Here is a 13,527-nt window from a genome sequence, read left to right on the forward strand (position 1 = left end):
GAGTTCTGGCACACCAACTTCTTCCAGACTGGCAGCAACAAGCAAGAAACTGAGTATTTTGCTGTTGACTCCTCAATTCTCAAACTAGAGGCACTTATCATACGCACACATCTGTGCTGTGAAGGTAAAATAAAAGCTGGTATTAAAGCATCGTTAGAGAAACTAACCTACATTTGGCTATTTGTTCTCCTCCTTTTCCCCTTTATTTACTCCTGCTGTCCACCACTTAAGAGGTCTCATCTTCTTTCACAATAGCGTAGGGAGAGACAAACTGGGAGGTAAGGGTGATGCAATGGGAAGAAGAGATGGGCTTGGGCTGCACACAAAACTGAGTCCACATCCTGAGATGACGTCTTCCTAGTTGTGTGGCCTGTAAAATCAGAATGCCACTCATCTTAAATGCTACGGCGCAGTGAGGTAATGTCCAAAAAGAATACAAGCAATACAAGTGACGACTATTATTACTGGTGTCATGAAGGAACCATGCTATGAATGTGCAAGTGTGGGAGTCAGGGCCAAGATGGCAGAACAGTCAGATGCTCCATGTTGTCCCTCTCAACAAAGACCTGAAAGAAAAGAAAACTGAACTGGATATCTATGACAATCTAGGAACCCTAAGCACCAAAGACAAAGCTGAAGAATCGGACTGAGTGACAGGTAGATGGAAAGACAACTGAAAAACAGCAGAAATGGGGAGTTACCAGATCAGCAGATTGCCAGCACCCTGCTAGGTGAACTTGTACTGCGCAGACATACTGAAGCAAACAACAGCATCCCAAACCGAAACCTGCTCCATCTAGTGAAGCTAAGCAGCACCGACTCTCCACACACCTCCGTCAACAAGGAGGAGCGACACCAGACCTGCGAAAGCTAAGCGCGAGTTCCAAACCCACCACCCACCACGCACACCATACCCCTTCCCCCACCAGGGCTCCACAGCCAAGGAGCACTCCCTTCTCGTCATCCAACCCCCTCCACACTCCAACACCAGTCCGCAGGCATTCAACACCACCACACTCCCTAATCCATCTGGAGGCAAACTCCCCTTCACCCAGCAACTGGCATAGGGGGTTCATGGGCTTGCAGCACCCTTCATGCCCACCAATCACCCACACCAGTGCCTTGTTGACTAACCCAACACTGCTGCCCTCATTAGGAACAAAACAGGCAGGGCTACCAGCTGAAGCCCATTTCTACCTGCAGCAGCCAAGGGGACCTAAAGATTTGTAGCATTCAACACTGCTCCACCCCCTGAAAAGGGGCCTCATCAACCCATATCCAGGGCCTGAGAACCAGTGGAGTCCACCAACCTCTCCAGCCAATGGGACCCAGCACCAAGGACCAGCTGCACTACCCACCCCCTTGTGCTCTAGTGGATGGGGGCATGCCCTCCATCCAGGCAAATGGGGCAGCGGATAGCCTCCTTCCTTGCCCCCCACTGCAACCAGATACCTGTGCCTGCTCCAGACATCCCCTCGCAGCCCTGCTCGCCCAGGACTGTAGGTGAGAGTCTCTGTACCACACGCCTAGTGACCAACAACCTGGGCGCCTGCGCCCTGACCAACTGATAAGCAGCACAGCACACATGCAATACCCTGCACCCATGGCCAGGTGACCGGCAGGGCAGATTTATCACCTCCTTCGTCTTCAGCAGCCCCACAATAGTGAACAGACTCCCAGCGCTCACACATCTAGTAGTTGTTCCAATCACCTGGAGACAAGAGGTGAAAGCTTCAAAAAGGACACATTAAAGATCAAAGTTACACACACACTACTTGGACATATCAAAACTAAAATTCAGGACACAGTAAAAAACAACACAATAAATAAATGAATATAATAACTCATTGATGCCTCGGACACAATAGTCAATATCAAATCACATAAAGAAGCAGGACCTTGGAAAGCGATTTGGGACTTCCTTAAAAAGCTAGAAATAGAACTACCATACGATCCAGCAATCCCACTCCTTGGAATATATCCTAGAGAAATAATAGCCTTTACACGAACAGATATATGCACACCCATGTTCACTGCAGCACTGTTTACAATAGCAAAAAGATGGATGCAACCCAGGTGACCATCTACAGATGAATGGATAAATAAATTATGATATATTCACATAATGGAATGCTATGCATTGATAAAGAACAGTGAGGAATCTGTGAAACATTTCATAACATGGAGGAATCTGGAAGGCATTATGCTGAGTGTAATTAGACAGCTGCAAAAGGGCAAATATTGTGTAAGACCACTATATAAGAACTCGAGAAACAGTTTAAACAGAGAATATTCTTTGACGGTTACGAGAGGGGGGAGGGAAGGTGGGTGGGAGAGGGGTATTCACTAATTAGATAGTAGGTAAGAACTATTTTAGGTGAAGGGAAAGACAACACACAATACAGGAATGGTCAGCACAACTGGACTAAACCAAAAGCAAAGAAGTTTCCTGAACAAACCGAAAGCTTTGAAGGCCAGTGTGGCAGGGACTGGGGTTTGGGGACCATGATTTCAGGGGACATCTAGGTCAACTGGCATAACAGAATCTATTAAGAAAACATTCTGCATCCCACTTTGGAGAGTGACATCCGGGGTTTACACACTAGCAAGTGGCCATCTAACACGCATCAACTGGTCTCAACCCACATGGAGCAAAGGAGAGTGAAGAACACCAAAGACACAAGGTAATCATGAGCACAAGGGACAGAAACGGCCATATAAACCAGGGACTACATCAGCCTGAGACCTGGAGAATTAGATGGTGTCTGGCTACAACCGATGGCCCCCCTGACAGGAACACAACAGAGAACTCCTGAGGGAGCCAGAGAGAAGTGGGATGCAGACCTCAAATTCTTGTAAAAAGACCAGACTTAATGGTCTGACTGAGACTAGAAGGACCTTCTGTTAGCCCAAGACGGGAACCATTCCCAAAGCCAACTCTTCAGACAGGGATTAGACTGGACTATAGGATAGAAAATGCGAATGGTGAGGAGTGAGCTTCTCGGATCAAGTAGACACATGAGACTATGCGGGCAGCTCCTGTCTGGAGGGCAGAGGGGGTCAGAAGCTGATCAAATGGACACAAAAACAGAGTGCGGAGAAGGAGTATGCTGTCTCATTGGGGAGAGTATGGTGTATATAAATTTTTGTATGAGAGACTGGCTTGATTTGTAAACTTTCACTTAAAGCACACACACAAAAAAAAAGTACTAAAAAAAAAAAAAAAAATACGGGGGCTTGAGTCAGGAGCTCCTTAGTCCTCAAAGTGACATCTTTGCTTTTTAAAACTTTCAAGAGGTCTTGTGCAACAGATATGCCCAAAGCAGTATGTCATTTGATTTTTTGCCTGCTATTTCCATGGGTGTTGATTGTGGATCCAACTAAAATGAAGTCCTCCACAACTTCAGTATTTTCTCCATTTATCATGATGTTGTTTATTGATCCAGTTGTGAGGATTTTTGTTTTCTTCACGTTGAGGTGTAATCCATACTGAAGGCTGTGGTCTCTGATCTTCATCAGTAAGTGCTTTAAGTCTTCTTCACTTTCAACAAGCAAAGTTGTGTCATATGCATACCACAGGTTGTTAAGAAGTCTTCCATCAATCCTGATACAACATTCTTCTTCATACAGTCCAGCTTCTCAGATTACTCACTCAGCATACAGATTAAATAAGCACAGTGAAAGGATAAAATCATGATGCACACCTTTCCTGATTTTAAACCACGCAGTATCCCCTTACTCCGTTTAAATGACTGCCTCTTGGTCTATGTACAGGTTCCTCATGAGCACAATTAAGTGTTTTGGAATTTTCATTCTTCACAATGTTACCCATAATTTGTTATCCACCCAGTTGGATGCCTTTGCATAGTCAATAAACACAGGTAAACATCTTTCTGGTATTCTCTCCTTTTAGTCATGATTCACCTGATACCAGCAATGATATTTTCCACGCCCTCTTCAAAATCTGGCTTGAATATCTGGCAGTTCCTGTCAATGTACTGCCGAAAATGCTTTTGACTGATCTTCAGGAAAATTTTCTTGCATGTGATATTAATGATATTATTCAATAATTTCCATATTCTTTTGAATCACCTTTCTTTAGAAGGGCACAAATATGAATCTCTTCCAGTCGGTTGGACAGATAGCTGCCTTACAAATTTCTTGACATAAAGGAGTGAGCACTTCCAGTGCTGCATCCATTTGCTGCAATAATCGCAACTGGTATTCTGTCAGTTTCTGGAGACTTGTTTTTCCCCAATGCTTCAGCGCAGCTTGGATTTCTTCCTCCAGTACCATCGGTTCTTGATCATACGTTCTCTCTTGACATGGATGAATGTTGACCAATTCTTTTTAGTACAGTGACTTTGTGTATTCCTTCCATCTCCTTTTGATGCTTCCTGTGTCGTTCAATTTTCTGCCCATAGAATCCTTCAAAATTGCAACTTGAGGCTTGAGTTTTTTCTTCAGTTCTTTCAGTTTGAGAAACGCTGAGCGTGTGACACCATTTTGGTTTTCTATCTCCAGGTCTCTGCACATTATAATACTTTACTTTGTCTTCTTGAACCACTCTTTGAAATCCTCTGTTCAGCTCTTCTACTTCATCATTTCTTCCATTCAATTTAGCTACTCTGTTCAACAGCACGTTTCAGAGTCTCTTCTGACATCCATTTTGCTTTCCTTCCTGTCTTTTTAATTACCTCTTGCTTTCTTCATGTATGATGTCCCTGATGTCATTCCACAACTCATCTGGTCTTTAGTCATTAGTGTCAATTCCTAAAATGGACTCTAAATTCAGATGTGATATACTCAGGGTTTTATTTTGGCTCTTGTGGACTTGATCTAATTTTCTTCTTCAGCTTCAACTTGAATTTGCATATGCACAATTGATGGTCTGCTCCACAGTTGGTCCCTGGCTTTGTTCTGATGGATGATACCGATTTGATTCCTGTGTATTCTACTTGGCGAGGTCCATGTGTATAACTGCCATTTACACTGTTGAAAAAAGGTATTTGCAATGAAGAAGTCATTGGTCTTGTAAGATTCTACCATGCATCATTTCTATCACCAAAGCCATATTTTCCAACTACTGACCCTTCGTCTTTGTTCCCAACTTTAGCATTCCAATCACCAGTAATTATCAATGCATCTTGACTGCATGTCTGATCGATTTCAGACAGCAGAAGTTGGTAAAAATCTTCAATTTGTTTATCTTTGGCCTCACTGGCTGATGTGTAAATTTGATTATTAATTGTATTAACTGGTCTTCTTTGTAGGCATATGAATATTATCCTGTCAGTGACAGCACTTTTTTTCTGGATAGATCTTGAAATGTTCCTGACAGTGAATGCTGGGTCACTCCTCTTCAATGAGTCTTTCCTGGCATAACAGACCACATGACTGTCTGATTCAAAATGGCCAATACCAATCCATTTCAGCTCAGTAATGCTTAGGATATCAATGTTTATGTGTTCCATTTCACTTTTGACGAGTTCCAATTTTCCTAGATTCATACTTCATACATTCCATGTTCCGATTACTAAAAGATGTTTGCGGCTGTTTCTTCTCATTTTGAGTCGTACCACATCAGCAAATAATAAGGTCCTGAAAGTTTGACTCCATCTGACTCATTAAGGTCCACTCTGCTTTGAGGATACAGCTGTTTTGCAATTGTATTTTATGTGCCTTCCAACCTGAGGTGCTCATTTTCCGGAACTATATCAGACAATGTTCCACTGTTCATTTGTAAGGTTTTCACTGGCCAATTTGTTCAGAAGTAGACAACCAGGTGCTTTACCCTAGTGTCTTAGTTTGAAAGTTCCCCTGAAGCCTGTCCACCAAGAGTGACCCTGTAGGTATTTGAAAAACCGGTGGCAAAGATTCCAGCATCACTGCAACACACAAGCCACCACAGTATGATAAACTGACAGACATGTGGTAGAGGAAAAAAAAGATTTATTCCTAAGTACTTTGTGGAAGGTAAAGTACTTAGGAATAAATCTAACTAGGGATGTAAGAGACCTGAACAAAGAAAACTACAAAACACTACTGCAAAAAGCCAAGAGAGACGTATTACCATGGTCAAGGACAGGAAGACTCAACGTTGTGAAAATGTCAATTCTACCCAAAGCAATCTACAGATACAATGCAATCCTGATCCAAATTCCAACAGCATTCTTTGACAAGATGGAGAAATAAATCACCAACTTCACATGGAAAGGGAAGAGGCCCCAGATAAGTAAAGCATTACTGAAGAACAACAACAAAGCCGGAGGCCTCATACTACCTGATTTCAGAACATACTACACTGCCACAGTAGTCAAAACAGCCTGGTACTGGTACAGCAACAGATATATAGACCAATGGAACAGAATTCAGACTCCAGACATAAATCCATCCACATATGGCAGCTCATATTTGACAAAGGCCCAAAGTCAGTTAAATGGGGAAAACACAGTCTCTTTAACAAATGGTGCTGGCATAACTGGATATCTGTTTGCAAAAAAATGAAACAAGACCCATACCTCAAACCATGCACAAAAACTAACTCAGAAGGGATCGAAGACCTAAATATAAAATCTAAAACTATAAAGATCATGGAAGAAAAAATAGGGACAATGCTAGAGGACCTAACACATGGCATAAGTAGTATACAAACTATAACTAACAATGCTCAAACAACAGAAGAAAAACTAGGCAACTGGGAACTCTTAAAAATTAAACATTTATGCATATCAAAAGACCTCCAAAACAGTAACAAGAGAACCTATAGACTGGGAAAAATTTTTGGCTACGACATATTCAATAAGGGTCTAATCTGTAAAATCTACAAATTACTCCAACACCTCAAAAATGAGCAAAGGATACGAACAGACACTTTACCAAAGAAGAAACTCAGGCAGCTGACAGACATAAGAGGAGATGCTCGAGACCATTAGCCATTAAAGAAATGCAAATCAAAACTACAATGAGATACCATCTCACCCGACAATATTCGCACTAATCCAAAAAACACAAAGTAACAAATGTTGGAGAGGTTGCAAGGAGACTGGAAAGAACTCTTTATGTATGCTGGTGGGAATGTCAGATGGTACAATCACTTTGGAAAATGATACGGCACTTCCTTAAAATGCTAAAAATAGAAATATTATACACTCCAGCAATCCCACCCCTAGGAATACGCCCTAGAGAAATTAGAGCCATCACACGAACAGACGTTTGTGTGCCATGTTCACTGCGGCACTATTCACAATAGCCAAGAAATGGAAACAACCTAAATGCTCATCAACAAATGAATGGATAAAAAAAATCACAGGATACACAATGGAATACTATGCAACAATAAGTAACGATGATGAATGGGTGAAACTTCTCACAACAAGGATGAATCTGGAGGGCATTATTAAGTGAAGTCAGTCAGTCAAAAGGACAAATATTGTATGAGACCACTATTAAAAGAACTCAAGAAAAGGTTTACACACAGAAAAAAAAAATTTTTTTGATGGTTACGAGCGTGGGGAGGAAGGGGAAGAGGAAGTCACTAACTAGATAGTAGACAAGTGCCAACTTGGTGATGGGAAACACAACACACAATATAGAAGTCAGCACAACCTGACCAAAGCAAAAAAGCATACAAGTTTCCTAGACACATCCAAACACTTTCAGGGCTGAGTTAATGGGGCTGGAGGCTAGGGACCATAGTCTCAGAGGACATTTAGGTCGATTGGTGTAACATAGTTCAAAAAGAAAATGTTCTACATCCCACTTTGGTGAGTAGCGTCTAGGATCTTAAAAGCTCGCGAACTGCCATCTAAAGTACATCTATCTATTGGTCTTATCCCATCTGGAGCAAAGGACAATGAAGAAAACCAAAGATACAATGAAAATATTAGCGAAAAGGGCTAAAGGATCACATGTACCAGAGCCTCCACCAGCCTGTGCCCAGAACTACATGGTGCCTGACTACCACCACCAACCACTTACAGGGATCACAACAGAGTCCCAGACAAAACAGGAGTAAAAAATGTAGAACAGAATTCAAATTCATGAAAAAAGACCAAACTTACTGGTCTGACAGTCTCTGTCAGAGACTGGAGGAACCCTGAGACTATGGCCCCCGGACACTCTGCTAACTCAGAACTGAAATCACAAAGCCCATTTTTCAGACAAAGATTAAACAAGCCTATAAAATAAACAATAACACATGTGAGGAATGTGCTTCTTAATTCAATTAAATATCAGAGATCAAATGGGCATCTCCTACTCAAAAGCAAGACTAGAAGGCAGGAAAGGAACAGGAACTAGATGAATGGACATAGGGAACCTGGGGTGGAAAATGCGAGCATACTGTGACATTGTGGGTATTGCAACGAATGTCACAAAACAATATGTGTATAAATTTCTGAATGGGAAATTAACTTGAGCTGTAAACTTTCACCTAAAGCACAATTTAAAAAAAAAAAAGAGTGCTAGTGTGCACAGGGTTAAGTGTAAGACATCATCCACTGGTTCATAACGAACCAACTAAATGAGAACTAAAATTAGGGATTTATTAGGACCCACAGGAATTCTAGTATGAGCAATACACTAGAGGACACAAAAGTATGGACATGTGGGTTAAAATATTACTATTAACTGGTATTCCAACTTCTCTGGATCCAATTTTTCTCAGGAAAGACTAAAAAGGGGAGAAATATGCAGTAGAAAGCTATGAAAAGCAGATACTGGTCAGATTTTCAGACTGCTTCAAAAATTATGATTCATATATATAATGACTGTCTTATCTGATTATCATGCAAAATTTCTTACGGTGAACACTAGCCAAAACCAAGTAAGAAATATGTAAATTAATTAAGATTAAATAAGAATTTGGTATTTATTGTTTAGGGTACCTAGTACATAGTAAGTATTCAATACATTAGATTCAAAAAGAAGTTAAACCATAAATAGCCTTAATAATGATAAGAAATATACAAAGCCTGTCCTCAAAATGTTCAGACTGGAAAGACACAGTCATGGGGAATAACTGAAATTCTTTCCCTCAAATTGAGAAAGGCCCTCAATGTTACAAGATGACATAAAGCTCCTTCTTCGGTGATTTCCTCAGAAAATCAGAAAATTCTACTTTGTATTAAAAATTGTTGTTCATGTTGCAAGAAGAAAAACTGTGAGACGTTAGCATGAAAGCAGGCAGGAGAAACTAACAGCTGAAAAAGGTAAGAACACAGAAACATTACAAGCACGACAGTTTAGAAAACCAGTTATCCACCATGACTGTCCCAGTGGGCCTAGTCTCCGAAAGAAGGTGGGAAAGGTTCAACAAAATACCTATGCTATTCAAAAGTTGGATGTACACATCTAGCTTACCATGTGGACACAGAATATCTTCATTAAAGTTTAATTCCTCTTCCTCTTCTTTTCTTTCTTCCTTTGATTCATCTGATCGAAAAAAAAAATACAGATAATACTGCATTAGCTGTTGTATTTAAAATTCAGAGTAACAAAAATAACTACTCTGCACGATTTCTGAACAAAGAAAACTTTAACATTCTGAAAATTTGACCCAAGTGATTTCTGCAAAGTTCTGTGAAAGTGTTAGATTTCATTTACTTAAAAGGAAAAAAAAAAAAAAACCTCGATGGATTTTTAAAGAATTAGGTTATGCAAGAAAATGTCTTTTTTTCAATTCGAAAAAAATTGACTTATCTATTAGCTCTAGTTAAGGTTATTCAGCATACTGTGTCATAACCAACTTAATCATCTACATGTCGTGCCATGTCATTTCCTCCTACCTACTTTTTCAGGGATGGAACAGAAAGTTTTAGAGGCTAATGAAATAAGGACATAACCTTTAACATCAAACAAAATATAATAAGAACTTTGCTTTTCTTATTAACATTTCTCTCCCAATAACTTCTTTTCCTACTTGTCTACACTGTGGAATTGCCCACATGTAGGTGTATATACCAAGAAAACAATAAAGAAGTTTTTAAGTATCAGGAGATTAGAATAGTCATCCATGGGTTTTCCAGGTTAAGTATACATCATAGTAAATTTTTCATATGCTTAATATAGACAAAGAATATTTATTAATCATTAAAAAAAAACTCAAGTAGAAAAATGAGCAAAAGATGGACATGACCAGATAACTTTGCCCACACATATACACACAAATAGCTTCTCAAATATATGAAGATGATCAACTCCAATTATAATTTTGAAAAACATAAGCCTCAACAATGCTAAGTCATTTTTCATTTATCTGACTGGAAAAGACTGATAACTGAGGTACTCCTTACTTTGACAAAAGCATGCAGAAACAATCATCCTAACGTACTTTCTAGAGGAAATTTACTAACATGTACCAGTATGTGTCAGCAGGTAGCAATTATACATGAGCATAATTCTCTGCTCAGAAATTTCTAGGACTTTATCTTCTAGAAATAACCTAAAAAGTATGCAAACATTCAGTGCTTATACAGTGACTATAAAAAACCTAAGAATCGATCAAGTAAATTATAATATATCCACACAACAAAATGCGGCTACTAAATAAAAACAATTGTATGTCTCGACAGGGAAAGATGTACGTACAATTGTGCGCTTATGAGCTCCATTATAAAGCCCCTATTTACAGTGATTATATACGGTGGGAGGGCTGTCAAGTTCTACTATGCATAATTCTGTACTGCTTCAAGCTTAAAAATTTTTTTTAAATATATTTTATATTGTTGTTGAGAATATACACAGCAGGACATGTACCAAATTAACAATTTCTACATGTACAACTCAGTGGCACTGATTACATTCTTCAAGTTGTGCAAACATCCTCACCCTCCTTTTCTGAGTTGTTCCTCTCGCATTAACACAAACTCACTGCTTCTTAAGATTTCTATCTCATCTTTCAAGTCACTGTTGTCAATCTGATCCCCTACAGACAGTTCTAAAAAAAGCATAATGCTCAAGACAGACATTCTTTACTAGTTAAGCTGAGCTATTGATTGGTTTTAGGAAGATTTTAGGGGAGATTTCTGGTTTAAGGTTTAAAGATTATCTCAGGGCAACAGTTTTAGAAATTCACCAAGTCTCTGTGGCACCAGAAAGAGTGGAGTTCATGAGAATTTGAAATTCTGTTTACCATTTTCTCCCTTTTGATCAGGATTCTTCTATAAAATCTTTGATCAAAATGTTTAGTATGGTACCTGAGTACCAGCCAGTTCTCCTGGTCTCATGGCAAAGGATACAGGTGGTTCACGGAGGCAATTAGCCACCCATTCCATTTCTTCCTCTCCTTCTTCTGTTGCTCCAGGCAAATGGAGACCAACTAGATGGTTACTTGCAAGCTTTTACGACCCTAGGCACTATTGTAACAAACTAGGAGATAGAACAGAGGCACTAAACATGATATTAGGCCAATTAACTGGGATATCCCATGAAGCCATGACCCTACGCCTCCAAACCAAGAAACCAAATCCTGTGGGGTATTTGGTGGTACAAAAGCAGCCTCAGCAGCTGCTCTTTTTATTGTTAATGTAAATATAATCTATCACACAATTTTTGCCAATACAACTTTTCACAGGTATACAGCTTACTGACAGCAAGTACGTTAATTCGCTGTGTAAACACAGCCTTAATGTGATTTTTTCATCGCTGAAACTCAGTGCTCTGTAAGTAGTAACTCTCCCTTTTTTCCTCCCTCCCATCTCTGAAGCTTTCACAATTTTTGAATGGGGAAGAGGAGAGAAATATTACAACACTCTGGAAACAACATGAAAAATGTTTTTAGATAGGCCAACACATCGAAAGACACTTTCTATTCTGGAATCCACCTTTACTTAAAATATGAAGGGTCACTCAAACCTTTTATTAGTGGTTACCAGAGGCTGACGAGAGGGGCAAGTGGGAATTATTACTTAAAGGGTGTGGAGTTTCTGTTTAGGGAGATGAAAATCACCTGGAAATAGACCATGGTGATGGCTGCACAACTTGGTGAATTGAACTAATGTCACTGAATTGCACACTTAAAAATGGTAAAATGGCAAATGTTTTTGTATAAGCTTAACCATAATAAAATAAATAAATGAAGGACCAATAAGTATAAACAGACTCAACAGAACAGCAAATAAATACTTAACATACCAAGGTAACGTAACAGCATTAAAATTATAGTACAGTTTTTAAATGATCAAATGATTTAAATAATCAAATAGAAACTAATGTTAGGTTCCTGGATTACACAGCACAACAAAATATTTTAACCAAAAGTAAACTCTTCAAATTCCAAAAGGTTAAAAATTACAATTTGAGAAGCTTAAAAATAAGAAAACTGGTGTCTTTATTTTCTCAGAGCAAGGTAGTGGCACAGGTAAATACATACCCACAACAAAGAATGCTTGAATAAAGAAAATAAATACAGAACATTCAGTAAAAAGAATTTTTAAAAAATAATAAATTATTTAAAATAATATTAATAAAAATAATAAATATGCATATGTATGTAAACTGCTTATATTTGAAGAAAATTAAGTGAAATAATTGCTTTAAGATCATTAACTGTAGCTCTTAATTACTAAATTGTCCAGTCAGGCTAGTCTTGACTTTAAAAATAATTTTGACGCCTTAATTTCCTTTGATACCTTATAAAGCACTGATGATAAAATTTAGTGGTTTACTTACTTAACATAAGTTTTTATCTGAAAGCATAGCTTCAGATAACTCAAAAAACTAGGAAGAATTTATAGGCAAAAAGCTACTAAAAAGCCACCCTCCCTTAGTGATGAAAAACGTAGAAGTACATGCTCATTTACTTAACAAAGGCAGCTCGTAAAAGTGTTGCAAATAATCTATAATGAAAATGTACTGAGCTTACAAGGTACTATGCAATTTGCAGCAGATCTATCTTTCTTAAATATGCTAACCTGGAGAGAAATTAAAATTAATCATGCATGTAATTAACTAGAGAGAACCTCAACACAAAGCATGCTAGGTTATACAGAAGAATTCCAAGTTTGAGTTGCTGTGCCCTTGCTCAATTTCAATAGTACGTAAGTCTTTTATCTGTTCTGAGACATTTTTGAGAGCTTTTGATATAATAAAAATTGTCTTTAAAACTATATGGACGGAAATTAATTTTATTAAAAACAAATGTTTACAATTATTTATTTTTACTTTCAATTCATAATTATCTAAACACACGTTAAAGGCATTACCTTTATTCAAGGTGTTGCCATTCATTTTCCCATTGCTTTGGTCTGCATCACCATCTTGCTCATCTAGTTGTTCAAGAGCTAGCTGGCGCCAACTCCGCAAGGAGGATTTCCCCACCCAAAATCCGTCATTGCTGTGGAACATAGAGAATGTCAAATTACGCAGGTAACGTTTCCTAATGTCCTCCTCCCCTTCTTCCCTTGTAAAGGCAACAACTAAAATGAATTATAATAAACATTCAAAATCACCTGTCGGGCACACAATTTTTTTTTAACCCACTTCCTTTTTTTTTGGTCATTTCCACTCTTCACTATCAAAGGTTTT

At 38.8% G+C, this 13,527-nt stretch overlaps 1 protein-coding gene across 3 annotated transcripts in view; it reads right to left on the minus strand.

The window, feature by feature from the left end:
• Positions 1-13,527, minus strand: part of USP48 (ubiquitin specific peptidase 48) — a 111,165-nt gene that overhangs the window by 33,496 nt on the left and 64,142 nt on the right. For all 3 annotated transcript variants that reach the window (XM_049878190.1, XM_049878189.1, XM_049878191.1), the window contains exons 14-15: positions 13,206-13,336; positions 9,364-9,435 (exon numbers count right to left, since the gene is read on the minus strand). In XM_049878190.1, coding sequence (XP_049734147.1) covers positions 9,364-9,435; positions 13,206-13,336 — 203 coding nt within the window. The remainder of the gene's footprint in view (positions 1-9,363; positions 9,436-13,205; positions 13,337-13,527) is intronic.

The sequence above is a fragment of the Elephas maximus genome, chromosome 3, assembly GCF_024166365.1.
Source record: "Elephas maximus indicus isolate mEleMax1 chromosome 3, mEleMax1 primary haplotype, whole genome shotgun sequence".
Classification (NCBI taxonomy): domain Eukaryota; kingdom Metazoa; phylum Chordata; class Mammalia; order Proboscidea; family Elephantidae; genus Elephas; species Elephas maximus.